Source organism: Taudactylus pleione, unplaced genomic scaffold, assembly GCF_031769625.1.
Source record: "Taudactylus pleione unplaced genomic scaffold, aTauple2 ptg000370l, whole genome shotgun sequence".
Lineage (NCBI taxonomy): Eukaryota > Metazoa > Chordata > Amphibia > Anura > Myobatrachidae > Taudactylus > Taudactylus pleione.
Genome location: NW_028284771.1, coordinates 3,966,764 through 3,994,571, shown reverse-complemented (window position 1 = coordinate 3,994,571; position 27,808 = coordinate 3,966,764). Strand labels below are relative to the sequence as shown.

Below are 27,808 nucleotides of genomic sequence, written 5' to 3'. Positions count from 1 at the left end.
CAGCTGTCCCCAGCCAGACAGCCCCTGCCCCAGCCAGGCAGCCCCTACACCAGATACAGTAGCCACCCCAGCCAGTATGCCTCAGCCTTACACAGCTATCCATCCCCTGCCCAACACAGCCAGCCCAAGCCCGATAGCCAGCCTACCCCAGACAGCCCAAACCCCACACTTAACTGATGCTTGTGCTTTGCATTGCAGCATAGCGGGCGCGGGGATCGGCAGCGCCGGAGCGAGTGGGCCCCCTCTCCTTGCGGGCCTCCAGTCAGTTCCTGATGGCCTACGTCCAGGCCCTGCTGATCGCTGCGCGCTGCCCGGCAACTGCTGGTTCAGCTGTCAGCGCTTCTGCATCAGGTACTATGAAAGCCACCTGATTCAGAAGCGCTGACAGCTGAACAGGCAGCGGCTGGGCAGCTCCAAGTGTGGCCCACTGATAGTGCAGAGACAGAGACAAGGCTGTCTCTGTCTCTGAAAAAAAAATGGTTTGGTCAGGGGGGGTTTCTGGGTACTCAGAAGCACCCCTGCGTGCACTAGTGGATATTGTATCGCTGGCTTATCGCTTTGTGTGTGTGTACCATTATCCATTAACAACTGTCCTATATATTAAAGAGTTCATTGATACAAGAATTAAATGAAAAAGAATCCAAAGGCTACTTATTTTTTATGTTATTTATAAATGTAAAAACTTTCTGTATGGTTAATGCTGTATAACCAAAACACACCTAAAGGGATCTTTCACTCTCAGATTACTTTAGCATGTAATGCCATTGCTTTTTCTTTCTAGATTGTCTGTGATCTTCATACATGTTTTTATATAATCAGGAAGATTTGATTATTTTGGTGACCTAACACAAAACTGCTCAGGATACAATTGTATCTAATACAGAGGACACAGTAGAGATATGTCATATGCCAGGGCAACAAAGAGAAATAACGCAGTTTGCCGATATAAATACAAAATAATAAAGCTGTATATATATATATAGTAAAAAAAAAAAAGTTGCAGAATGGAATGTATGGGTTAATAAATTAAAGCCGTTTAAAGCTGGAGAACTCTTTAATCCCAAGAGCCTGTAGACTGTATTGGAATATGCTATAAAATGAAGCATGCATCACATTAGCCAGCAGTTACATTTTACAATAAAAGTGCAACTGCAATTTTTTTCTATCAAAAAATGTGTATTAAGTCTAAAGTATATATATAAAGACACACTCTTGCAAAACACTTTGAAATGCATACCTCTAAGAAAAAAACATCTATAAAAGATTCCTTGGTGTTAACCTGGGTGGTCTTATGCACACGAATTTATAGCCCATGTTCCCATTCACTGTTCTCCTAACATCACATGAAAGCAACCTATTTGCTAGTGATAACCGTTTAAAGTAAGGTTCAGATGATCAGCATGTGTAGGGGAAGTAATGCAGGCATTGTAGATGTGACTCAGAGCCAAGCTCAGAATTTCCTTTTTTTCTTTGTAGAACCGCAGTTCCCTCCCAGCTTTTCTGGACTCCTCTAGTTCTCGCAGGGCAAGTTGCAGCTCCTGAGATATGATTCCTGGTGTCTCTTCTTCCTTCATGATCCAGTCCAATGCCATGTGGCTTCTCATTCGCTCATCTAAGGAGTACTGGGAGTAGTAGGCGATCACCTCCTGTTTTAGAGATAGAAATTGGTTATTCTGTGAAGTATGTAACCATGTAACCAGTGGAGTCTAATAAAAACAATGTCTCATAAAGACGTAAAAAAAAGAGGAAACAGGAAGAGACATCTAGTAATATAATAACATAATAATGTAGACACATGAAGAAATATGCACAAGCTGTCCTTCTGTTTGTATCATTGTATTTTGTTTACGTCCATAAGGATAACACGCTGTCTGCACTCAACTCGTAAAGTAGAGGAAAGATATTCCCATTTAGAATTGTCCATAAAAATAGAAACTTAACACTCATAACACTCATTACAGGCATTTAAATTGTTGAAACAAGACAAACCTTTGAAGCCCCTACCTGCATTTCACAAAAGAGCATGAATTAAAACACTACAATGATCATAAAAGCAAAACAAATACTCGATATGAAGGCTTACCAATCACATTCATGGTTGATATCATATCGGCCCCTATATCTGAATTGTTTTCAAAATACATATTTTTTTCAGTGCATGTATGAAATAAATGAGGGTGTAAATATCATAATCCTTCGATAATGGATATGCAGTTGATTCAACTATCAATGCACAAACCAGCCGCATATCCATTGTCAATGCCCAAACCGGTTCCATATTCTTCGTCAATGCCCAAACCGGCTCCATATCCTTCGCCAATGCCCAAACTGCTGCATATCCATAGTCAATGCCCAAACCGCTGCATATCCATCGTCAATGCCCAAGCCGGTTCCATATTCATGGTCAATGCCCAAACCCGCTCCATATATGTTGCCAATGCCCAAACTGGGTCCATATTCATCGCCAATGCCCAAACCGGCTGCATATCCATCATCAATGCACAAACCAGCTGCATATTCATTGTCAATGCTCACACTGGCCGCATGTCCATTGTCAATGCTCACACTGGCTGCATGTTCATTATCAATGCACAAACCGGCTGCATATCCAATGTTAATGCTCACACTGGCTGCATGTCCATTGTCAATGCTAATACTGGCTGCATATACAGTCAGGTCCATAAATATTGGGACATTGACAGAATTTTCAGATTTTGGCCTCTATTCACCACCACAATGGTTTTGAAATTAAACAAACAAGATGGGCTTTAACTGCAGACTATCAGATTTAATTTGAGGGTAATTACATCCAAATCAGGTGAATGGTGTAGGAATTACAACAGTTGCAATATGTGCCACCCACTTTTTAAGGGGCCAAAAGTAATGGGACTATCAACTCAAAAGCTATTTCATGGACAGGTGTGGGCTATTCCCTCATTATTTCATTATCAATTAAGCAGGTAAAAGGTCTGGAGTTGATTCTAGGTGTGACATTTGCATTTGGAATCAGTTGCTGTCAACTCTCAATATGAAATCCAAAGAGCTGACACTATCAGTGAAGCAAGCCATCATTAGGCTTAAAAATCAAAACAAACCCATCAGAGAGATAGCAAAAACATTAGGTATGGCCAAATCAACTGTTTGGAACATTCTTAAAAAGAAAGAACGCACCGGAGAGCTCAGCGACACCAAAAGACCCGGAAGACCACGGAAAACAACTGTGGTGGATGACAAAAGAATTATTTCCCTGGTGAAGAACAACCCCTTCACAACAGTTGGCCAAATCAAGGACACTCTCCAGGAGGTAGATGTATATGTGTCAAAGTCAACAATCAAGAGAAGACTTCACAAGAGTGAATATAGAGGGTTCACCACAAGATGCAAACCATTGGTGAGCCACAAAAACAGGAAGACCAGATTAGAGTTTGCCAAACAACATCTAAAAAAGCCATTACAGTTCTGGAACAACATCCTATTGACAGATGAGACAAAGATCAGCTTGTACCAGAGTGATGGGAAGAGAAGAGAAGGAAAGGAACTGCTCATGATCCAAAACATAGCACCTCATCAGTGAAGCATGGTGGTGGTAGTGTCATGGCGTGGGCATGTATGGCTGCCAATGGAACTGGTTCCCTTGTATTTATTGATGATGTGACTGCTGACAAAAGCAGCAGAATGAATTCTGAAGTGTTTCGGGCAATATTATATGCTCATATTCAGTCAAATGCTTCAGAACTCATTGGACAGTGCTTCACAGTGCAGATGGACAATGACCCGAAGCATACTGCAAAAGCAACCAAAGAGTTTTGTAAGGCTAAAAAGTGGAATGTTATGCAATGGCCAAGTCAATCCCCTGACCTGAATCCGATTGAGCATGCATTTCACTTGATGAAGACAAAACTGAAGGGAAAATGCCCCAAGAACAAGCAGGAACTGAAGACATTTGCAGTAGAGGCCTGGCAGAGCATCACCAGGGATGAAACCTAGCGTCTGGTAATGTCTATGCGTTCCAGACTTCAGGCTGTAATTGTCTGCAAAGGATTTGCAACAAAGTATTAAAAAGTGAAAGTTAGATTTAGGATTGTTTAGTTTGTCCCATTACTTTTGGCCTCTTAAAAAGTGGGAGGCACATATAGAAACCGTTGTAATTCCTACACCGTTCACCTGATTTGGATGTAATTACCCTCAAATTAAATCTGAAAGTCTGCAGTTAAATCACATCTAATTTGTTTCATTTCAAAGCCATTGTGGTGGTGAATAGAGGACAAAATATGAAAATTCTGTCAATGTTCCAATATTTATGGACCAGCTGCATATTCATTGTCAATGCTCACACTGGCTGCATGTCCATTGTCAATGCTCAAACTGGCGGCATGTTCATTATCAATGCACAAACCGGCTGCATATCCAATGTTAATGCTCACACTGGCTGCATATTCATTGTCAAATCGGTTCAAAAGATCAAGTCTTAAGCGCATCCAAGCTAAATTTAATTTTATTTGGCTGCGTTTCAAAAAATTAAATAAAAAAATGACATACATTACATCTATCTATATTACATATACATACACACACAATATTATACATACACACAAATATATATACACACATATATATATATACACACACACACAAATGTATACTGTACACACAAATAAACACACACACATATATATATATATATATATATATATACACACATACATACATACATACATACATACATACATACACACTAAGTTTATTGCAAACTTTGAACCGGTTAGTGAATGTTGTACACGAATCTCAAATTTGGAACCATAAATATGAATCAGTCTATTAATGATTTGCCATCAACATTCTCCTGGCCATTGAACAAGTGAAATTCAATTGAATATCAAGCCAGATAAAATGTTCAAGCATCTCTGCAACCTAGGTTTCTAAAACAGTTTCCAGTGTTTATTAATTATCCTAACTGACACGCCCGTGACACTCCCATTACATGCTCGTGACACTCCCATTACACACCCATGACACTCCCTTTACACACACGTGACACTCCCATTACACGTCCATGACACTCCCATTACATGCTCGTGACACTCCCATTACACGCCCATGAGACAGTCTTTTTACGCGCACACTCAGGGCTCCTCCAAGTCACCACCTAGGAAAATCCATGGGTTAGCCTCACTGGCAAGGCCGGTTCTAGACATTTTGGAGCTCAGGGCGAAAGTTCCCAGTTGCACAACCCACACGGAAAAAAAAAAGTTTTAATAGAGGGCATTTGTCTGCGTGCACCTTCGGTGCACACACTTCTCCAGAAAGGTGGCATGACTAATCGGGGAGGGGGCGTGTCCTTGCAGAACACCCCAATTCATCACACTTTCGGGCATACCCAGCACTTACAGAGGTGCTGGGCTTCCCCCAAGCTCTCCCCTCAAGGTGAGTAATTGCTGTGCGCAGTAATGCGCCTTACACAATATGTCTTACACAGTAATGCCCTGTATAACACATTATATGACATGCAGTAATGCCCTGTATAACACATTATATGACATGCAGTAATGCCCTGTATAATACATTATACCACACGCAGTAATGCCCTGTATAACACATTATGCCACACACAGTAATGCCCCTTTATAACACATTATACGACACGCAGTAATGCCCTATATAACACTTAATATGTCACATGCAGTAATGCCCCTTATGCATTATGCCACACTGTAATGCCCCATATGCACACATAGACTCATATTATCCATAGATACATATATGTTCATATATAGTTACAAATTTGCATAACTGTGCTGTACATGCCACACTCACATTGTAAGCTGACAGCCTGGCATCTGGCTCCTAGACGGGGGGAGGAGAGAGCAGGGGAGGAATGCTGGGAATGGGCGTTGCATTGGTATCACAGCAGAGCTCTCACTGTCACACACTGCCTGGGCTGCCTGTCACCGAGTCTCAGTCACAGGCAGCCTATACAGTGTATGAAGAAAGGCACAGTGGGGTCGTGGATCGGGAATAGGAGACGTTGGCTTGCAACCAGGACCTGCTGCAGCTGGCGCCAGGGTCGGATGGGATGGAAAATTAGCCTGGAAAATTTCTGATAGTAGTCCTAATGGGGTGGGTCTGTTGAGGGGGCGGGGTCTGTGGAGGGCGATATACAATAATATATTATATATCCCTAGATTCCCTACCTACAACATGTCTCATTCCACCTGGTACAAATTGCTCTGCTCCTGGACTTCCCACCCAATCTATGATTATACCAGGTGGAGCATGTCATGTTGGAGGGTCTGTATCTATCTATCTATCTATCTATCTATCTATATATATATATATATACATACATACACACACACAGTATATATATATAGGTGGGACTGTTTGGAGCTGTGAGGAGAGAGCTGGAAAGGGGACCTGTTTGGGGGGGAGGGGGCAGGGATAGGGTGTGGGAAGTGTTTGGAGCTGTGAGGGGTAGAGAGCAGGAAAGATATTAACCCATTCAGTGCTGGAGGAATTTGTGAAACTCAGGGTTTTGTTTGTTTGTTTTCATAAAGGTGTTTACTGTATGTCACAGTCACAGATAATCTACCACACTGGCGTAAATTGTATATATACATCTCCCAGTATATTATACAGTAGTGTCCTACCTTCTGTCCTCCTGTCTAGCCTGCTGCGCAGGCTGCTTGTTGGTGCAGAGTGCAATACAGTCACAGTGCACTGCAGGCGGAGATGGCTGGAGGTCCTGGAGGCAGGGTTTGGAGGTCCTGGAGGCAGGGGTGAACGGGCCTGGAGGCGGAGCTGTCAGTGGTGACTGACGGGCTCCGCAGCTCCCCAGTCAGCCAATATACCTTGGTTTTGAACCAATTCATCTAGACCAGTGGTGGGCAACAGACAGCCCTACAAGACACTACCTGTGACCCTCAGCTCTGTGCCCCGCTCTAATTCCCTGTGAGAATGCGGCCTTGTATGCCGACAATCATAATCTACTTCCCTATCAACAATAAGGTCCCTACTGTATATAATAGCCTGCGAGCTGCAGGAACTGGCACAATTCTGGCAATTTAGCTGTAGATTTAAAGTATCAATAATTTAAAAGTTAAAACCAATCTGGTTTTGCTTTTTAAATTATTGGAGCTTTAAATCTACAGGCTAAATCGCTGGAATCACGCCGGTTCCGGCAACTCGCAGGTTATTACATAAGGACCTACAGTAAGTGTCACTAAAACATCTGATCAATTTCCTTTCATTTACATTTTTGCTGTGAATGTCCACTTTTTTAATTGTAGACTGTAGTCTTCCTGGGAGGTGACAGGTAGTGAGGGCCTGATTCACAGATGGTCGCAATGTCAATGTTTGCGCAGTTGAACGATTAGCGGTGATCTGTGCATGCGTATGAGGCGCATTGTGGATTAAGTTCCATTACCATTGTATCTCGCAGTAAGGATTTATTTGCAAAGTGACTGACAGGCAGGGATCCTTTGTGGGCGCGGTGGGTATTCAAAAGCAGGCATGTCGCAACCGTTTTCGGGGAGTGTCTCAGTCTGCGTCTCAGTTCCGGCGGCCATGCTGCACGCACACAGTGTTACTAATCTGAAACCGATACTGAGTCCTTGTACGCAGTCACTTGGACTTGCGAAGCCACCTGTGGGCGTCTCTATACAAATCCAGGCGGCTGTAACAATTGTACAGCGGTGGCATTAGTGTACATCTCTGTATCAGGCCCTGAGTGCTGTATTATAGATGTTTGGTGCATTAAGATAAAGGTGTTATTTGCAATTAAATGTTTTACTTCTTGATCACCTTTAATATAAGGGGCTTATTCACTAAGCCATGGAGAGTGAAAAAATGAACAGACGGTGTAATGGTTAGCGTTACTGCCTCACAGTAATGAGGTCATGGGTTCGATTCCCGCCATGGCCCCAACTGTGCGGAGTTTGTATATTCTCCCTGTGCTTGCGTGGGTTTCCTCCGGGTACCCCGGTTTCCTCCCACACTCCAAAAAATATACAGGTAGGTTAATTGGCTCCCAGCAAAAAAAAAAAAAATTGACCATAGTGTGTATGTGCATATCATAGGGAATATAGATTGTAAGCTCCACTGGGGCAGGGACAGATACGAATGGTAAGATATTCTCTGTAAAGCACTGTGGAATATGTGTGCGCTATATGAATAACTGGTAATAAATAAAATAAATAAAGGACCAACCAATCAGCTCCTAACTGTAACTCTACAGGCTGTGTTTGAAAAGTGGCAGGAGCTGATTCGTTGGTTATTTTTCCTTCTCCGCTTTTCAGGGGCGTAACTAGGTATGTGAAGGCCCCATAGCAAAAGTTAGTAAGGACCCCTATGTACCACCCAATGGTGAAAAATGTTTATAAAACATGTAACTTTGACAAGAAAGATGCCCCCCCCTTCCCCCCTCAGCTCTGGGCCCCATAGCAGCTGTACCCCTTGCACCTATGGTAGTTACGCCCATGACTTTCTCTCCCTCAAAGGCTTAGTGAATAGACCGCAAAATTACCAGCTTGGAAGAATAACATTTATTTTCTGTTCCTTTAATGTATGCCAAATTTCAATTTTATTTGCGAATGACACAAAATCCCCTGCCATGAAAACTTTTCATGAAACATGATCTGCAGTTGAGCTAACCCATAAAATAGTGTTTTTTTTTCATATGCATTAATAAAAGAACTAAAGATGGTATATGATATCACATGTGTACTATATAGCAACTTATATAAAAAATTATTTACAACCATTGCCTGTGATTGGTGAATAATAAATTACTAGTTAACACATATAAATGAAAACTATCTAGTTAAAATCTGCAAAGCTACAACCAGTAATAAAAAAAAATGAATTTGCTTCCGATATATCTGAAATCTTCATTTATCCTTTTATGTTTGAATAATAAACAAAGTGAACAGTGAATATATTTTTAGCTACAGATGTAACTGAAGCAAATTGAGACCGGACCTTCTCAAACACATGGTTTCTGTATAGGGCATTCTTCCGCATAACACATGGAATTTATTTCAGATTTTCAAATAGACTCAAAACAATGGTGATTCAGTGATTGAAACACAGGATATGCTGCAAAGGGTTTCTTTTATAAATCCAGGATGAGAATAAAACGGCATGCTGAGGATTTGGTAATTAATTAAGAATGCATGTTTGGCTACTTCTCGGTTTAAAATTGGTTGTAAGGTTGTGGAGCCAACAGCACAACACACACATGCACGGTGTAATATACTGTACTGTGATTCACAGAGCAGATGTCAAAACAACAGTCTAGAATAAATAAGTCAATGTAGCCTTTCATTCCTTTCATTGTAAATTGAGAAATTATTATTATTATTATTTGGTGTTTATGATATTTTAAGAAAATAGCAGGTAATGAATAAACACTCTTAGATTCATTTTTAAATACAAAAATTGGCTCACGAGAGTCTGATAATTTACATGATGCATTTAGAAAGAATAGATTTAGTATATAACAGAGTGTTTTCTGCCAGTCACCTCATATACTGTACAATGCATTTAAACATGTCAATCCCCTTCAACAAAGTTAGTACAAATAATGGTCTTTCAGCTATTAGGTCATGTAGGTAATGGCACAGAGTGCAGCTAAGCCTAGACACTAAGAAATTATGAGCACTAACATATTTCTATTTAGTTATAAATAATTGAATAATGTTCTGAGAAGTTGGAAAAGTAATATTATTTATATGGATGAGAAATGTAATAAAGGGTAATGAGGCACAGTAAGGCTCATATACTAATCGCACAAGATGCCGACCACAGCTGTTTTATCCAAGGGAGGCGTACGTCTGTTTGTCCATCAAGTGTATCCGTGTAACTGCGCATGGACCCAGTCAGAATTGCAACCTAATACCACTGCAGGACCATCTTCTTCAGTAATTAAAATATTTCCATTTTTTCCCCCAAAATAATGATTGGATATGCCTTACATTAATCGCAGTGAGGAGACTTCTTGCCTGTATCAGTCCTAAGGGTTTGAATGTTTATTAAATGGTCAAAATGGGGCCTAGAAATGTGTTAACAGTGTTGCTATATTATTGATACTATGATGCGGAATGGGATTGAAATGCTGACGGCGTTTTAAATCCTGACAGCAGATGCCTGACAGGATCAAGATCCCAACAGAGGCAGGTAAGTACCCTAACCTCCACTGCCCCCCCCTAATCCTAACCCACCCTTAAGCTGGCCACACACTAGACCAACTTACATCCAACCAGCCAACTTGTTGATTGGTTGGAATGAAAATCTGGTAACGTATGGGAGTAAATGATGATCTGCAATTTGCTCCTAAATGTCAGAAAACAGATGTAAATGGTCGTTCAGACAAATTTGTTAAATGTTTGATCTAAACTATTTGTTCAAGCAACAGTTTTGGTCCGTTATGAGCAAATTGCTGATTGTATTCCTTACCAGATTTTCATTCTAGTCATCTAGTTGGCTGGTTGGATGCAAGTTGGTCTAGTGTGTGGCCAGCTTAAGTGGTGCATAACCCGTGCCTAACCCTAATCCCCCCCTCCAAACCTAACCCCGCTAGACTCCCTAATCCTAACCCTACCCCCCCCCCCCCCCACGGCTTACGCTAAGGGCGCCCCAGACCTCATCCTCGGTGTTCCGGTGTCGGGATTGTGATAGGCGTTGGTATTTCGACGCCTATCATAAATCCCTAGCCGGCATTCCACTGTCTTGCGGCCGCCGGTCACATGACTACATCCCCTATGATGCACATAGATATAGACGGTTGATATACTTGGAACCTTCAATTACATTACAATAAGAGTTTTCTCTAATTATTAATTTGAATTACATTACAATAAGAGTTTTCTATAATTATTAATTTGAATCACATTACAATAAGTTTTCTCTAATTATTTAAAAGCCATTTAGGTCAGTCCAAGAGTGCCCCGCTTTGGAATACTTTTTCTGTATTTGTATACAGTATGTCTTCATTTTTATTCCTGGGTGCACCTTCTTGTGTTACAAATATAAATATATATACACACAATATTGATATCATAGAGAAAGGACGACCACTAATATAAGGTACTTGTGCAGATATGTAAATTTATGTTTTGTGCCCATAGCAACCAATCAGATTCTACTTAACAGTTATCTGGCTTCCTTCTAGAAGATAATAGCTAGAATCTTATTAGTTGCTATGGGCAACATCTCCATTTCTAAAAACCTGCACTAGTAAATATTCCCCCTGATCTTCATCACATCAGGGGTGGTTGAAAAATCAAGTCTGTTTGCTAGCAAAAAGAAAGCTATAATGTGCCCCAATGCATTGCCCTAAATCAGGAATGGGGAACCTCAGGCCTGGGGGCCGTATAAGACCAGCGGAATAATTTGGTCTGGCCCTCTGTGCTTTTTTCTGCTAGTCTCATCTGGCTAGCAGGCAAGGACAGAACCATGGGAGTCAATGGAGGCGCCTACCGCCAGCACTGAAGGGGCACCTCCTCCATTGCCCACAATATACTGTATTCATCCCACTTAGGGCTGTAACTATGGACCTCATTTACTAACGAGTTTTGTCACCAAAACGAGTGATCAATTTCATTGTGTGTGATAAATGGTGCTCCAGCCAATCAGCTCCCAACTGTCAACTGTTAGAAAAATGACAGTACCTAACAGTGTACTGTCACAGCCGCCCAATACATGGCACCTCTTCCTGGCACCTGAGAAGCCACCATACACTAGTGGAAAGCTCTGTGTCAAACCATCAGCTGCCGTCTCCGTCTATCTGTAGCCTGTCCTTGGTGTCGCTGCTCCTCAGCAGCTTCTTATGTCAGTGTGACACATCCGGTGCCCCCTCACCCACAACTCTCCATCTAACTCCTCCCTGGCGGCAGCCCTAGGCTCAGACACGTGCAGCAGTCGCAGCACACCCGCTCACTCACAACTCCCTATCCCACTCCTCCCTGGCAACAGCATTAGCCTAAGATCCGTGCAGCAGTCCCAGTGCATCCCCTCACCCACAAATCCTCATCCCACTCCTCCCTAGCAACAGCCCTAGCCGTGGACCCATGCAATAGTCACGGTGCCCCCCCTCACCCACAACTCCCGGAGTTCCACTCCTCCCTGGCTGCAGCTCTAACCGCGGAGCTGTGCAGCAGAGTCCTGAGTGGCTGGCCCGAGCATAAGTGCAGCTGCAGATCTTCTTCCAGGAGCTGGATGTCAACAAGGATGCATCAGATGGAGCTGCGGGTAAGAGGGCATGGGAGGCGGGGGCCTGGGGCACCAGCAACTGAGTCTGGGGGACAACTTCCCGGCATGTGATGCAATCGGCAATAGACTTGGCATTTTGTGATTTGTAGTCCCACCACAGTGGTAGTCTTACAGTATCTTGACTTAAACTCAGTCCTCAAAGCTACCACATCAGGTGGTTTTCCCCTCAATCAGGGGTATCAGGAGGGCTCCCTACCCCACATCAGGTGGTTTTCCCCTCAATCAGGGGTATCAGGAGGGCTCCCCACCCCACATCAGGTAGCTTTTGCCAGGAGGACTCTGAGCCTCATCCTAATTGCACCATACAGGTCACTATCTTATCTGTGACTAATGCATGCAGATGTGTACCCATACATCTATTCTCCGTGCGCTACTATAATGTGTCAGCGCAGAGTGACTCGGTGCGATGCAAATAGGATGCACAAGCAGCTTATGCTGATTAAAATGATATGCTGCATGCCTATATTCTGTGTGTGACTGCGTGTGTATCTGAATGCAAAATGCTACATTACAATGTCAGCGGCTGTGATGGGGGAGCACCAAATTTAACCTGCCTCCAGGCATCTGGGATGAACTTATGCCACTGCTAGCAGGGTGCCTAAATTGGCACCCTGCAGCCAGAATCTATACAGCAGTGCCATCTGGAGCATCCTTAGGACGCTTCAAACTGTCACACCACTGCCCTTACAGCTCCCCGAACATCCTCAGGATGCTCCGGGCATTGCTGTAATCACCAGTAATAGTGACGTCACACGGAGGAGGCGTGGCCGGCACCAAGCCTGTGAAATGTGTTATTTATTTATATATAATAATTATATCAGAAAAAAGAAAAAAAGGTTCCCCACCCCCCTGCCCTAAATGCATCACTTCCACCACATCATTTAATGATCTCCCACAAGATGAATTTTCGTTTGTGCATGAGATACAGAAGTAGGCTCAGTGACCTCATCCATACTATGAAAATAACATCCCAGATGTGCGCATGCTTTGCAAGTCAATACATTTACCCAAAATAGGTAATAAAATAGGCCTACACTTTTCTAAATAAACTTTATTCACAGCAAACTAAAAGGGGCCTATCCATTAGCAGACTTGAAAGTCTGAACGTCTAGCGTTCAGACCTTCAAGTCGCCGAGGTGCGTGCCCGCACTGATCGGCGTTCACTGAGCGTCAATCTGTGAAGGAGCCCGACCTCCTATCTCCTATAATGCCGAACCTGACGAGCGTCGTCAGGTTGACGGGCATGTTCAGTAGATAGTCGGGGATGGCAAGGACCCAGCGTGCACGCACATCGCTGGTCCTTGCCAGCTATCCATTACCCGACTTTGTGAACAATGCAACCAAAACCTCCTGGTTTTGGTCAGATTGTTCACAAAGTCGGGTAATGGATAGGCCCTGTAAGATTCGCTGTCACCTTAGCACTAAACTCACATGAAGTATCAGACACTTGCTTTCATTGCCTTGTCTAAGTTGCACTAGGCAGATAAAAGTTAATTTCTGGTTGGTTAATATGCTTTAGTATTCACTAATGTAACATTAGAAAATAAGACTATTTTGTATATGGAGCTGTTCTAATTAAAGGGTCTATTTATAAGGTGTAATTTGTTAGTTGCAGCCTAAATAACATTAGGATTCTTGTGATAATTTATAAAACTTTATACGGCCATTTGCGGTGAAATGGACATAAAATTGTAGGCTGTCATGTATAGACATTGAATATAATGCAGAACATTCTCATCTCCCAGACCTGACAATATCTATGTCTACAGGGAAAATATTGTCATGTAAATCAATGCAGCAACAGAAGGCAACTCCTTTTCCAACTTCTCACAGGGCAACGCTGTCAGAAGCAGCAATTGGCTATTAAGGAAAGGGACTATAAATTCTCTTTAATCAAAGAGCCCACCCTAGATGTGAAAGAATGAACCATTTCTGCTACTGTTCTAAAATGGTAATGTAAAGACATTCTCAGAAGAAATTGGGCTCAGTCAAACAAATACATGGAGTCTGGACAGATATATTGTTTTGCTATGTAAAAAGCCCTAGTAACCACTAAATGGACGCCGAAATGTCATTGACAAACCTGAACCACATACCAAGTCCCAATGCTAGTAAGGAATAAATTAATTTGTGTACATTAACCACTGCAGGGTGCAAAACAGGGATCAAGCATCATTCTATGGCTATTACCTAGGGGCCAGGGGCGTATCTATAATAAGTGCAGGGTGTGCGGGGAGCACGGACCCCTGGGTCCAGGGGGCCCCGCACCACACACCATGCACCCATAATAATACTTACCTCTCCGGAGTCCCACGTTGGCGTGGGCGTCCGATTCTGTAAAACGACTGGAAAATGGCTGCGGCGGCCATTTTTCCGTCGTTTGCGCATGCACAGTACAGGGAAAATGGCCGCCGCTGCCATTTTCCCAGTGACCAGTGCATACACTATAGACTCTGGGCACACTCTAGTACCCAGAGTCTATAACTTCGGCAGTGGCCGCGCACAGCTCAGTGCGCTGCCGGGCGGAGAGCAGGGGGCCCGTGTTGGAGACTGCACACGGGCCCCCTCCTCTCTAGAAACGCCCCTGCTAGGGGCGTCATTTAGAATGATGAGAATACCCAGCTAAAGGGTGCAGTCTTACAATGTACTGCTTGCTTTTATATGTTACAACCAGGGACGAGCAGTCAGGGTAGGCAGTGGAGCAGCCTCCCCTGTCATACTCCCTCCCCTATCATACACCTTGTCATGCTCCAGAGTTTTGATATAAAAACTGTTTTTATACATGTGTGCCTCCCCAGCCATTGACTTCACAACACATCACTGGTTGCAAAAAGTGCTTTTGTTAAGGTGTGGTATGAATGGTCGATAGTTATCAGGTCGACATGGTTGAACTGTCAACATGTAGCAAGTTGACATGTTTAGCATGTCTCTTGGACCCTCTGGGCCATGATGAAGTTGCCGTCGGCTCCAGAATCCAAAAAGGCCTTGAGGGTTTCCAGGGACTTTGAGTAGCAGAGTCACATTGATCGAGAACTGGTTAGAAATATTTTCTCTTGGGGTGTGCTGAAATGCACATAATCTAACAACCCCTCGATCAGTTATGCCCTCTTGTTTCCCGGGCATTTAGGACAGCGGGTAAGAAGGTAACCTGGTTTACCACAGTACAGGCACAGCTTGATTTTGAACCTCCTTTCCCTTTCTGCGGAAGGAAGACTTGTCTTCCCAGTCTGCATGGGCTCTTCAGGAGGATCAACAGGAGCCATGAAACGAGGAGCAAGCTTGAAACTGTAGCGCTGGGACTGTTCCTTCTCCCATGTTCTTACTCAATGGCAAAGGTCTACCCGGATACATAAAGATATTAGGTAGTTCAAAGACGTTTGCAAGTCTCTGGACGCTAATACTGTACATCTTTACTTTGCTCCAAAAGTCCTTGCATAAATGCAGCTATCAGAGCTTCATTATTCCATTCCAACTCAGAGGCAAGGGTTCTGAATTGCTTCGTATACTGGCCAGCAGAATGATTGCCTTGCTTCAATGGGATGTAGTTGGCATCCCAGTGACCGGGATGCCAGTGATCATAATCCCAGTGCCGGAATCCTAACAGCAGTCGGAATCCCAGCTCCAGAATCCTGACTGCTGACATCCTGATGGTATTAGGCTTGGGGTTAGGCCCTAGGGGGAGGGTTAGGCAGCGGGGGGGGGGGGTTATGGTTAGGCTGCAGCAGGGGAGGGTTAGGCTGCGGGAGAGGTGGGTTAGGGACTAGGATACTTACCTACAGGCGCCGGGATTCTGACTGTATGGATGCCGCTGTTGGTATTCTCATCACTGACATCCCAACCGCCGGGATCCCGTACCCAACCAGTTTCAATTGCAGGATATTTGAGGCTGGGTTGTCGGAAACCTTTGGAATTTTGCACTATCGTTGACCAGCAGATCCCTTCTCTCCCACAATGGGTATGCCCATGCTAGAGCCTGTCCGGATAGCAGGAAGATGACGTAAGCTACCTTGGTTTTCTCAAAAGAAAAATTTGCAGCCTGAACCTCAAACTGGTTCAAGCATTGCTTCATAAATCCCCGACAACTGTTGGTATCCCCATCAAACTTTGAGGTGTTCATGATCTGGCACAGAAGCTCCAGCGGTTGGAAAGGACACTGTGGCAGTTCGCGCTGGCTGTACTGGAGGTGACTGGTTGGTGCCAACTTGCAGCAGGAGGGTCTGTAAGCACTGCATGATCTGGGCTTGATCACACTCTTGCTTCTCTACTTCGGGATTGAATAGACCCAGTATAGAGGCGCGGAGTCTAACATGCCGGCAGTATTCACCAGGGACGGACTTAGCTGCGTCGACATGCAGGTCACGTCCCTCTGACTTGGTTCCCTAATACAGGTGCTGGTGTACACTGGAGTGTGGTGGGAAATATGTTTGAAGGCGCACAAAGCGTACTCGACAAGCTGGGTCAGAATCAAACAGACGATATGGTACCAGGGATCAGACGAAAACAGGTCGCTGAGAATAGCCAAGGTCAATCCAGAATCACTAAGTGCAGTACCAGTGGGGAGACAGAATCAGGTCAGGTGCAAGCCTAAGTCAGGAACAAGGAGCAGAAAATCACCTGTAAATACTAGTTTACTCGGAATGCTGGAGTAGGTGTGAGCCTATAGTCTGGCACTGTCTAGTGGTCAGAGACTCACTTTTATAGGGACAAGTTCAATTCCTTGCACCGAACATGACATCATGTTAGGTGCGTCTGTCCCTTTAAATCTTCATACAGGTCGGCGTGCCTGCCCGTTGGGAATCCGTGGCAGCCTGTACACCATAACCAGATGGAGGGGGAAGCCAAGGATTACAGCGGCGGCCAGCGGCCGTGGTCTCCCTACCCGCTGTCCAGCCGGCCAGTGCTGCTGGACCCGGTGAGTGACATGTAGGCAACGTTCTGTGAAGACATCATTTGCACCTAGTATAGGGCCAGCTGGCACACCACAAAACATACAACTATGCATATGGGTGTATAAGTATATAGTACCCATTTGTTCTATGCAGGCAGACGGGAGCCCAAGTTACATCCAACTCTGCATCAGGCCCTTACAGTTCAGGTACGTTTTGCCCATCTCAACTGTAAACATTTTTATGCATTTAAAACTGGAAAACTGGATTCCATCGAGCCTTGCCAAGGTGCAAAGTTGCCCTTTGAAGATGTATTTACTCCTCTATATCAGATATTCTCAGAAATCAGTTAGAGTGTTCTGTGTGCAGATTATAAAGTATTCATATCATTCTACATGAGCAAATGATAGTCAAAGCATGTCTGATATACTGTATATCAATCACTGTCCATGAATGATGTTATAATAAGGCCAGGGACATATTTACAGCAGGTCTGAGAGGAAGTTCTGTCCCTGCACAGTCAGCACACATACTGTACCTCATTTAGAAACGATAATTTGGGACAAAATAAACCCCTCCCCAAGCCACCTATACACTCCCCTGCTCAGCTAAAAAAAAAAAAAAAAAAAAACTTGGCCTACTTCTGAGTACCCCACCTCTTTTTGAATTCTATGATCCAAGATTGTCCTATCAAAATCAACAGTTGGGAGGTATGAGCAGAACAAGATATCAATTTCTGTGATTAGCAAACTGATATGAGTTTATCTGCTATGTGACAGGACCAGGAAAGCTACAGGATGTATAGCAAATTCTTGAGAGGCAGCAAAGCTAACAATTGTACCGCTATGCTGTCCAATGTACATTACTAGAACAGCTGTCTATGTGTAGCCAGCCAAACTGCTCAGTGATACAGTGCTACAGCTATCATGCCAAATAAGCACCACAATAAAAAGTTGGTAAACAGTCATTGGCGTATCTACAATGGGTGCAGGGTGTGCGGTGCATACAATTATTACACTTACCTCTCCGGAGTACTGCATCGGCCGGCTCTGCAGACTGAAATCATCGGAAAACTGGAGCCGCAACCATTTTCCCGGTGATTTGTACAAGTACACTAGAGAGGTCTCCAGAAACGTAGCACTGATGCCATGTTCCCGAAGACCTGTGCATGTGCATAGTCTATTGCGCTGCCAGAGAGGAGGGGGCCTGCACATGGCCCTCTCCTCTCTTAAAACACCCCTGTATGCAGTGAAAGTTTTTTTCTTGACCTTAGTGTAATTGTTAGCATTATTAAGAGGTATATCAGCTGCAACTCTCAGACCGATGGTTACGATCAGGCACTGAGTTTGCCAGCATTCTCCCAGAATAATAGCGTCCAAGGACCTGGTTCAGAATTGTACGATAACGCCATCGCAGCTGTGATCCCGTATGCAAATGTCGTAGCCTTCGGGATATGTATTGAGACACCCAATGACATCTTTGCAAATCCAAGCATCTGCGTACACAGCATCGGTCACACAGATCATTCGGCGTTAGCAGTCCTGAATAACTCAATGGTCAGGCAGAATGGGCGTGGGAACTGAAGGCCCGATTCAGACTCATTTGCTAGGCTGCGTTCGCTCGTAGTTGCTGATGGTTCGCAATGTGCGCATGCTCAGCTAGCTAGAATGAGTGACAGGACAAGAAGTTTATGGGAGGTGACAGGATGGTCGATGAAAACTGAGATGTGGTGGTGCGAACACAGACGTGTCTGAGTGTCTTAACGCCGTTTTAGAGGCATGCATAATTAAGATGCATCATCATAATACACGTCACATGGCTGAATTTCACACTGAAGCACTCGCAGTGCTTGCGGTAGGGTATGAGCAACCACAAGTGCTGCGATCCGATGGTACTCAATGTTACCGATTGTTGCATACACTTCCTGGAGATTATGTGCATAAGTGGGTGTCTTAATACAGACTAGTGTGTGTCTAAATACACCCTGCGATCGCAAGCCAAGCCATAGTGTCGTGCTACTGCCTTGCTGTGCGATCGTGGGATTTGCATATTTTGGCTGCGTGCGAACGCATCTAGAGAGCGGGTCTGAATCGGGCCCTGAGATTACGCAGGGGGGGCACCTGGTGGCGGCACATGCCTGGACACATACTCACTGTATATTTTGCAAGCTTTGTCCTTGCATGTGGTATTTAATACATCCTTGTGATGTATTCAAATATTGGATTGCGATATTGGGCTAATTTATCACAGCCAATCCACATCTGATGCGGATTGAGATAAATATGCCCCTAAACCCTTCAAATTCCTACTATCACAGATTCAGCAGGCAGGTTCATCTCGGTAGAAGTAAATTAACAGTGAATGAAAAACCAGTGTAACAATTCATCCATTGCATATTGGAACCACTTCTACAGGAATCCCACATCTAGGAGATTGCATGCCGCTACTGATGACTGGAAGGTGGTGTACTGGGGAGAGCTACAGAACATGTTGCTATAAGCATATTTGTAACAAAACTTATGCTGTTTCTTCATCACACTTTATTCATTTAATGGTAAGACATTCTCATACATTCCAAACTTGCAAGGGTGAATGTATTTCATTTATGTAATTATGAGTTCATCAATGTTGTGTCTAAAATTATTATAAATGTTGTATAATTCTTTGAAGGTTCTAACAAAGCCGCTTGTCGAAATCCCCATTTCATGGTCTTTCAGGAAATTATAGCTGTGATATTAGGAGTTGCATTAATTCTTTGGAAATTCGACTTTTACAGTTTTTGACATTCTACTGTCTTAACTTCCAAATACTAACTAATTGGATTTATAATATTTAAACTACAAAGCAGATCTCTAACAAATATAATCATTGCCATATGCTGTTTAATCACTTTCCAATTTTCCCTAGCTTTCTTCTCAGATCCAAATAAATCCAATTAAATATGAACATAACATAGTTGATAATCTAATCACTCTACGCATGCATCAAACCCAGCTTCAGTAACAGCACTAAGCCTATCACAATCTCCTGCAAGCTCCTGTCATCCCTATCCTTCCTAACAAACAGCCTGGACTCTGCCTGTGCAAACTGCTGTTACGTTCTTAATGTTGTTCCACTTCCATCAACCTGTAATCATCAGCCACGAGAGACGCCCGCACCGCTATCCTCTGCATTTGCACCTAGCCCCTGCTTGGTGCCAAAGATTCCACTGAAAATGATGAGCAGAGCACTCTCCATTGACTCAACACAGAATACGCAATAGCTCAGGCTACATGCTCATGGAGTGCTTCTCTTACGTGGCAATGTCCCGTTGACACCCAGTTGCCACCCAGAAACGCCCATTCAGCCATTGGGAAAAGCAGCTAAGATGCGATTGACTCTGAATTGCACATGGATGCTATAAGTTGTGTATAGATAGGCAGGTTTTCATATTGCGCTCAGCCCCTACTGTATGCTGTGGTGTGATCTATGCTGCGGACACACCACAACAGTAAGTGTGATAGAAAAACCTAACTATCATTCCATATTGAGGATGGGCTACCTCTACTATCAGCAGCACCATTAGACTATCCCAGTGCGCAGGGAACCCCAGTAATTTTGCTATAAGTTGTGTACAGTGGCGGCTCCAGAGGTGGGGCTGCAGCGCAGTTCAAAATTCAAATAGGGGAGTCACACCAACTGTCATTTCAAACAAAGCCAAACATCACTGATGGGACTCACTGGCAGTTGATGTGACTCCCCTATTTGAATTTTGAACTGTGCTGCAGCCCTGGTTGTTTAGACAGCAATGTACGCGCAGTTTGCTAAAAAACAAACGAAAAAAACATGAGATGCAGCCACAGTTGGTTTTGTGTAGAACATAGAACCATGGCCCTCATTCAGAGCCGTACGCTCTGAGCAGAGCGCACGCTCTGAATGAGGCCCGCCCTCCATAAAAATGGAGCGTCCTCCTGGACGCTCGTATAGCTGTGGGTCACCACCCACAGCCTATACGAGCGTGCAGTTTGATGGCCGCGATGGTCGTGACCATCGCGACCATCGAAACTGCGAGCCGGAGCCTGCGGTTGAGGTTTTCAACCGCAAGGCCCGGAGTGATTTTGGCTCTATCAGAGCCAAAATCACTCCCACTGACATCACTAGTGATGTCAGTGGGCCGGCTTCTGACGGGAGGCGTTCCCTTGGGAACGCCCCCGTCAGGGAGGCACGCCCACCAAAGGGAGCGTGCTGTCAATCAACATCGACAGCACGCCCCCTTTGATCAGACACAACGAGCGAAGGACTTTCCTTCGCTCGTCGCGTCTGGCGCATGCGCACGACGGAGCTCCCTCCGTCGTGCGCATGCTCAGTGCAGACCATCGACCCACTTGCGAGCGGACAGCCGCTTGCGAGTGGGTCTGAATCAGGGCCCATGTCCAGTGCGTGCAAAGTTGCTTTTGCACTTAGGGCTTGATAATTATCTCCACTTTATCACAATTCCCAATATATTCAGTGATTGTGTAGCATAAGACGCCCCAGTTTGTGATTTCACATAGTAGCACTGCTACAGGGAGCATTGTCAATGTGACACATGAATTATTGGCATGGAAAAGTTACTGAATGAGGCTAATGCCAGTACAAATCCTTCAGTGAGCAATATAATCAGTATTGTTCTTGGTGTTTCCTATTCCTTTTCTGCTCATAAAATAGTTCAGCTGTGAGCCTGATAGCAGGGTCTTACATGTAACAGGCGTCATAGTCCTATCAGCCAAACGTATCTGAGCTGTTTCTCCTCTTGCGGTTCAATGAATGTAACTGAACATCGGTAGCCCAACTTTCGTGGAATCAGCTCCAAAGAGTGCTGCAGACAGGTTGGTGCAGTGTGATAACCCTACAAAATGACCTTGTTGTCAATGTAAAATTCTCCTGAGGGGAAATAGTCATTAGGTCGACAATAACAATTTTGACATTCATAATGTCAACACCATAATGTCTACAGTTATGATGTTGATCATTGTTAAAATGTCGACATTGTCAGAATGTCGACATTATGGTAAGGTTGCGGGACGGGAGGCACTAGGGAGAGGTTAGGGTTTGGCTACATAGGGGGTGGGGGGCACTAGAGGGAGGGTAAGGATTAAGGATAGGGCAGGTATACTCACCAGAACACTGCTCTTTCGCAACTCACAGTCACATGACCGCCGGGACTTGGAAGATGCAGATGAAGACGCAGCTGCCATCGGGAGCAAGTAAGTCACTGCTGGGCCACCGGGGACGCTATATATTAACTGTGACCAGATGGCTCCTGCTCCTACTTCAGAGGCATTCACCTCCAGGACAAATGGAAGGTCAGGATCAGGATGTCGGAGAACCGATGCCTGGGTAAATGCAGTCTTGAGAGCTTCAAAAGACTGAATAGCCTCAACTGACCAATTTGGTTTACCCGCTCCTTTCTTGGTCAGGTTCACAATAAGTGCCACAATGCTGGAGAAAGATTTAATGAAACAGCGATAATAATTTGAAAAGCAGAGGAAACACTGAATAGCCTTAAGGGAAGTTGGTTGGACCCAGTTTAATATAGCTTCAACCTTACCCGGATCCATCAAAAATCCCTGAGATGAGATGGCATATCCCAGAAGAGAAACCTGAGTGACATGGAAATCACATATCTCCAACTTGGCGTACAGGTAGTTCTCCCGTAATTCCTGAAGAACCTGACGTACATGCTGATGGTGTTGATCCAGAGATTGAGAAAAGATGAGAATGTCATCCAGATATATACGACGACGAATATCACCAAAAACTTTCGAAGGACGTCATTGATCATGTCCTGAAAAGCTGCCGGCATTGGATAAGTCGAATGGCATGACCAGATACTCATAATGCCCTGAGTGAGTACTGAAGGCCGTCTTCCACTCATCCCCACTTCTGATTCGAATCAGGTTGTAAGCGAATTGGAGGTCAGACTTAGAGAAGATGTTAGCCTTTTCTTCAGCTGATCGAATAGTACCGGAATGAGAGGTAAGGGGTATGAATTTTTGACTGTGATGCTATTAAGCCATCGATAGTCTATGCAGGAATGAAGAGATCCATCCTTCTTTCCCACAAAGAAAAAAACAGCTCCCTGACTTAGAGGGACGGATGAACCCTTTATCCAAAGCATCCTCGATGTATTCTCTCATTGCTGTACAGAAAGGGAATACAACTGACCTTTGGGTAATTTGGCACCTGGGATAAGATTAATGGCACAGTCATAGGGCCTATGTGGCGGAAGGACATCCGCAAGTTTTTAGAAAAAACATCGGCGTAATCTCGGTACTGAGGTGGCATGGCTGGAGGAACCTCGGCAACCACAAGTAGAACTGACTGAACAGGAACGGCCAAGCAACGAGTTTGACAGGCATGACTCCATTTGACTATCTCTCCAGACTGCCAATCTATCACGGGATTATGATCCCTAAGTCACGGAAGACCAAGAACGACTGGAGCCAAGGGACAATGGAGGAGATAATAGGAAAAAGTCTCAGAGTGCAATATTCCAACAGATAAATGGAGAGGAGGCATCCTAAACTTAATATGACCTGAAGAAATCAATCCTCTATCCAGACCACAGATTGGGATCTTTTGATCCAAAGGGACAGCTGGTACAGCCAAAGTATGGAAGAGAAAATCCATGAAGTTGCCTGTCCCCTTTGACCTCCTGGTTACCAACACATTTCGGGACTCCCTTGTCCCTTTTTCAAGGCATGGAGGTCCTATACTGAAATGTGGCTGGTAACCAGGAGGTCAAAGGGGACTGTTTTAACTTTTAGGACATCTTACTTAATGGTCGGTTCATTTACATGCTAATATAACTATATAGGAGTGGTATATATGTACTTTTAAGTGATTTATTTTCAAGATTGGTTCATCAGTTTCTAAGGTAGTGCCCAGTGACCACATTCACCCTACAAGTTATATGCTTTATCACTAAGGTCCAGGGTAGACCTAGAACGTTCTCATAGGCTGCTTTCCATACGTTAGTGCAGCGCAGCTGTGTATCCCTAAACATATCCAACCATTTGGTATGCCACTTGTCACCGCAATACATACAGAGGCCTAGAGACCATCTTCTGTTTCTCTCTTCCGGTGATAGGTGAGATGCCCCAATCTCCAATAGCTCCTCTGCGTCCGCCGGTGGAACCCACGCGAGAGAACGAGGCGACCTGGTGGGAAGGTTCTGCTCTCGTTTTCATTCTCATAGACACCAGTCAATCCTAATGGCCTGTTGCATCAGATCATCCAAGGACTCAGAAGTTGAATGTTGGACAAGGATGTCCTTGATCGCCTCAGAAAGACCGAGATGGTATTGGCTACGTAGAGCCGGAGTGTTCCAACCCGAGTCGGTTGCCCATCTGCGGAACTCTGAGTAGTCCTCTGCCACCCTCTGACCTTGTCTGAGAGAATGTAGCTTAGATTCTGCCAGAGCAGTCCGATCCGGGTCATCATATAATAGGCCCAAGGCCGTAAAGAAGGCATCGGTCTGAAATGCAGCATGAGTTGACAGCAATCCGAAGGCCCAAGTCTGTGGATCCCCCTGAAGGAGAGAGATTACCAGTCCCACTCATTGTAACTGCATCCCTGAAGAGACTAGACGTAGTCTGAAGTACAGCTTGCAACTCTCGCAGAAGTTTAACGGTCGGCGATCCCCAGAAAACCGATCTGGCAAATTCATCTTAGGTTCCTGGAAAGGAACTGGATACACTGGTGGATGGGTCTCTTCCACACGCAATAAGAGTTCCTGGACCTTCTGGGCAAGAGCTTAAATTTGAGCTGCATGCACCTGAGCAGCATTCTGCCCCTGTTCCATTTTTGCGGAGGCTAGCAGTACGATACAACTTTTTCTTCACTATGTTTTTGGGCAGACTACTCGTTATGATTGTTAGTGACCACCCCTAGTAAGCCAACTAGAACTTCAGGCAACGAGGTCTTCCACCAATAACAACTGCCCATTGTTCCCTTAGAGATAATAAACCCACCGGTACTTAGGTGTCCGCTTGGACTTACTGCTCGGAGTAGTAGCAGCTTACAGGGGTGTCAACTGGAATCCTGAGGTGAGAAGAAGTAGTTTAGTATAGTAGGAGAGATGCGGCTTTGGAAACCGATAATGTGGTGAGTCGATGGTACGGCAAATGTGCCGTGTTATACAGCAAACGTGCTGGTGGTGCGGCTTGTGTGCCGATGGTGCGGTAATAGCCATTAGTAGATAGTCAGATGATATTTTGTGGCTTTGAGAGCGGATGGTGTGGCAAACATGCAGATGGTGCAGCTTGTGTGCTGATGGTACAGCAATAGCCGTCAGTATATTAATGGGTAGTATATTGTAGCTTTGAGAGGTGATGGTGCGGCAAATGTGCCGATGATGTGGCTAGTGTGCCGATGGTGCGACAATAGCCATTAGTAGATTGATAGGTAGTATGTTGTGGCTTTGAGAGCCGATGATGCGGCAAATGTGCCGATGATGCGGCTTCTGTGCCGATGGTGCAGCAATAGCCGTTAGTAGATAGACAGGTAGTTTAAAGTGAATGCTGCGGCTTAAAGAGCCGATGGCAGCACGGACATATAGATGCAGCTGGGGAGCCGTAGAAGAAGCTGGTAAGCCGGTGACAGCTCGGATGCTATAGATGCGGCAAATGTGTCGGAGGTGCGGCAAGAACCGATGGTGGAGGAGTGAGTGGTTGGTGCTGTGGCTTGGAGAGCAGATGACAGCATGGTGGTGTCGGTGCGGCTTGGAAGCCGTAGAAGAAGCTAAAGAGCCAGAGGTAGCATGGAAGCCACTGCGGGGAAATCCAATTCTGTGACACGAAGAGGACCAGAATGCTGAACATGCAGCCAAGCTGATGGGACTCACAGATACGCTATAGTCGGCGAGGCAGCAAAAGTCCAATGAATACAAATAGGAGGCAGCACCAATCATGCAGCACTGTGGACGACACGACACCATGAAGCGTGCTGATCGCCTAGTGACAGGAGAAACTGGAGTAACCCCGTCCTGACCGGGTAAACTGCTTGAAGGATACTAGTCATGACCGTGACTTGTAACAGATGGAGCAGGGTGATGGGGGAAATAAAAGGCTGCAGATTGAGGGACAGAGCAGGGTGATGAAGGAGAGAAAAGGCCGGAGTGTGAGGGATTGAGCAGGGTGATGGGGGAGAGAAAAGGCCGGAGTGTGAGGGACGGAGCAGGGTGACGGGGAGAGAAAAGGCCGGAGTGTGAGGGACTGAGCAGGGTGATGGGGGAGAGAATAGGCCGGAGTGTGAGGGACGGAGCAGGGTGATGGGGGAGAGAATAGGCCGGAGTGTGAGGGACGGAGCAGGGTGATGGGAGAGAGAAAAGGCCGGAGTGTGAGGGACAGAGCAGGGTGATGGGGGAGAGAAAAGGCCAGAGTGTGAGGGACAGAGCAGGGTGATGAAGGAGAGAAAAGGCCGGAGTGTGAGGGACGGAGCAGGGTGATGGGGCAGAGAAAAGGCCGGCGTGTGAGGGACAGAGCAGGGTGATGGGGGAGAGAAAAGGCCGCAGTGTGAGGGACAGAGCAGGGTGATGAAGGAGAGAAAAGGCCAGAGTGTGAGGGACGGAGCAGGGTGATGGGGGAGAGAAAAGGCCGGCGTGTGAGGGACAGAGCAGGGTGATGGGGGAGAGAAAAGGCCGGAGTGTGAGGGACAGAGCAGGGTGATGAAGGAGAGAAAAGGCCAGAGTGTGAGGGACGGAGCAGGGTGATGGGGGAGAGAAAAGGCCGGAGTGTGAGGGACGGAGCAGGGTGATGGGGGAGAGAAAAGGCCGGAGTGTGAGGGATGGAGCAGGGTGATGGGGCAGAGAAAAGGCCGGCGTGTGAGGGACTGAGCAGGGTGATGGGGGAGAGAAAAGGCCAGAGTGTGAGGGACAGAGCACGGTGATGGGGGAAATAAAAGGCTGCAGATTGAGGGACTGAGCAATGTGATGGGGGAGAGAAAAGGCCGGAGTGTGAGGGACAGAGCAGGGTGATGGAGGAAAGAAAAGGCTGGAGTTTGAGGGACGGAGCAGGGTGATAGGGGAGAGGAGGAGCACCACTATTTTCCTAAAACGAACTAGCACATTACTATGGCGCTCCTATATAGGTTGGCCACTACTCGCTGGTCAGATGGTCACAAGCTTCCAGCTACCGGTTGCGCCCCTTAGTGGGCCTCAGTGTTTGCATTCCCCTGGTGAGAATATACTTCAGACTGCGCTAATAAAAATCTCTTGACTGCGAGATGGCAGAAAACACACGTACATATACTGCAGTCAAGGCTCAGTTAAATATACAGAATATTATCTTTAATCATGAATCAGCTCTTTTTGAATAACTAAACCAGCCTATTATTAGAGATCACTTCATATTAACAGCTATTAGTTGCAGGAACTTGGTAAAGATACTGAACTGGTCCCATATTGAACTAAAAATACAAGTGCAACACAATTGTATTGAAACGCAGGTACTTTGTGCTCATTTCATTTGCAACCACTCAGCTTGTCCACTATTAATGATTTCTATGGATATAAATATGGAACTTTAAATTGGACCAATCACAACGCTATTTGGAGCCAAAAAATATATATTCAATCCATTATTCAAATTAAGTGATGTGTGCACAAACAAGACTTTTAATTAGCATTTTTTATG

The 27,808-nt window shown here is 45.0% G+C and overlaps 1 protein-coding gene across 1 annotated transcript in view; it reads right to left on the bottom strand.

The window, feature by feature from the left end:
• Positions 1–742: 742 nt before the first annotated feature.
• Positions 743–27,808, bottom strand: part of LIX1 (limb and CNS expressed 1) — a 304,166-nt gene continuing 277,100 nt past the window's right edge. The window contains exon 6 of the mRNA XM_088444625.1: positions 743–1,646. Coding sequence (XP_088300751.1) covers positions 1,362–1,646 — 285 coding nt within the window. The 3' untranslated portion in view covers positions 743–1,361. The remainder of the gene's footprint in view (positions 1,647–27,808) is intronic.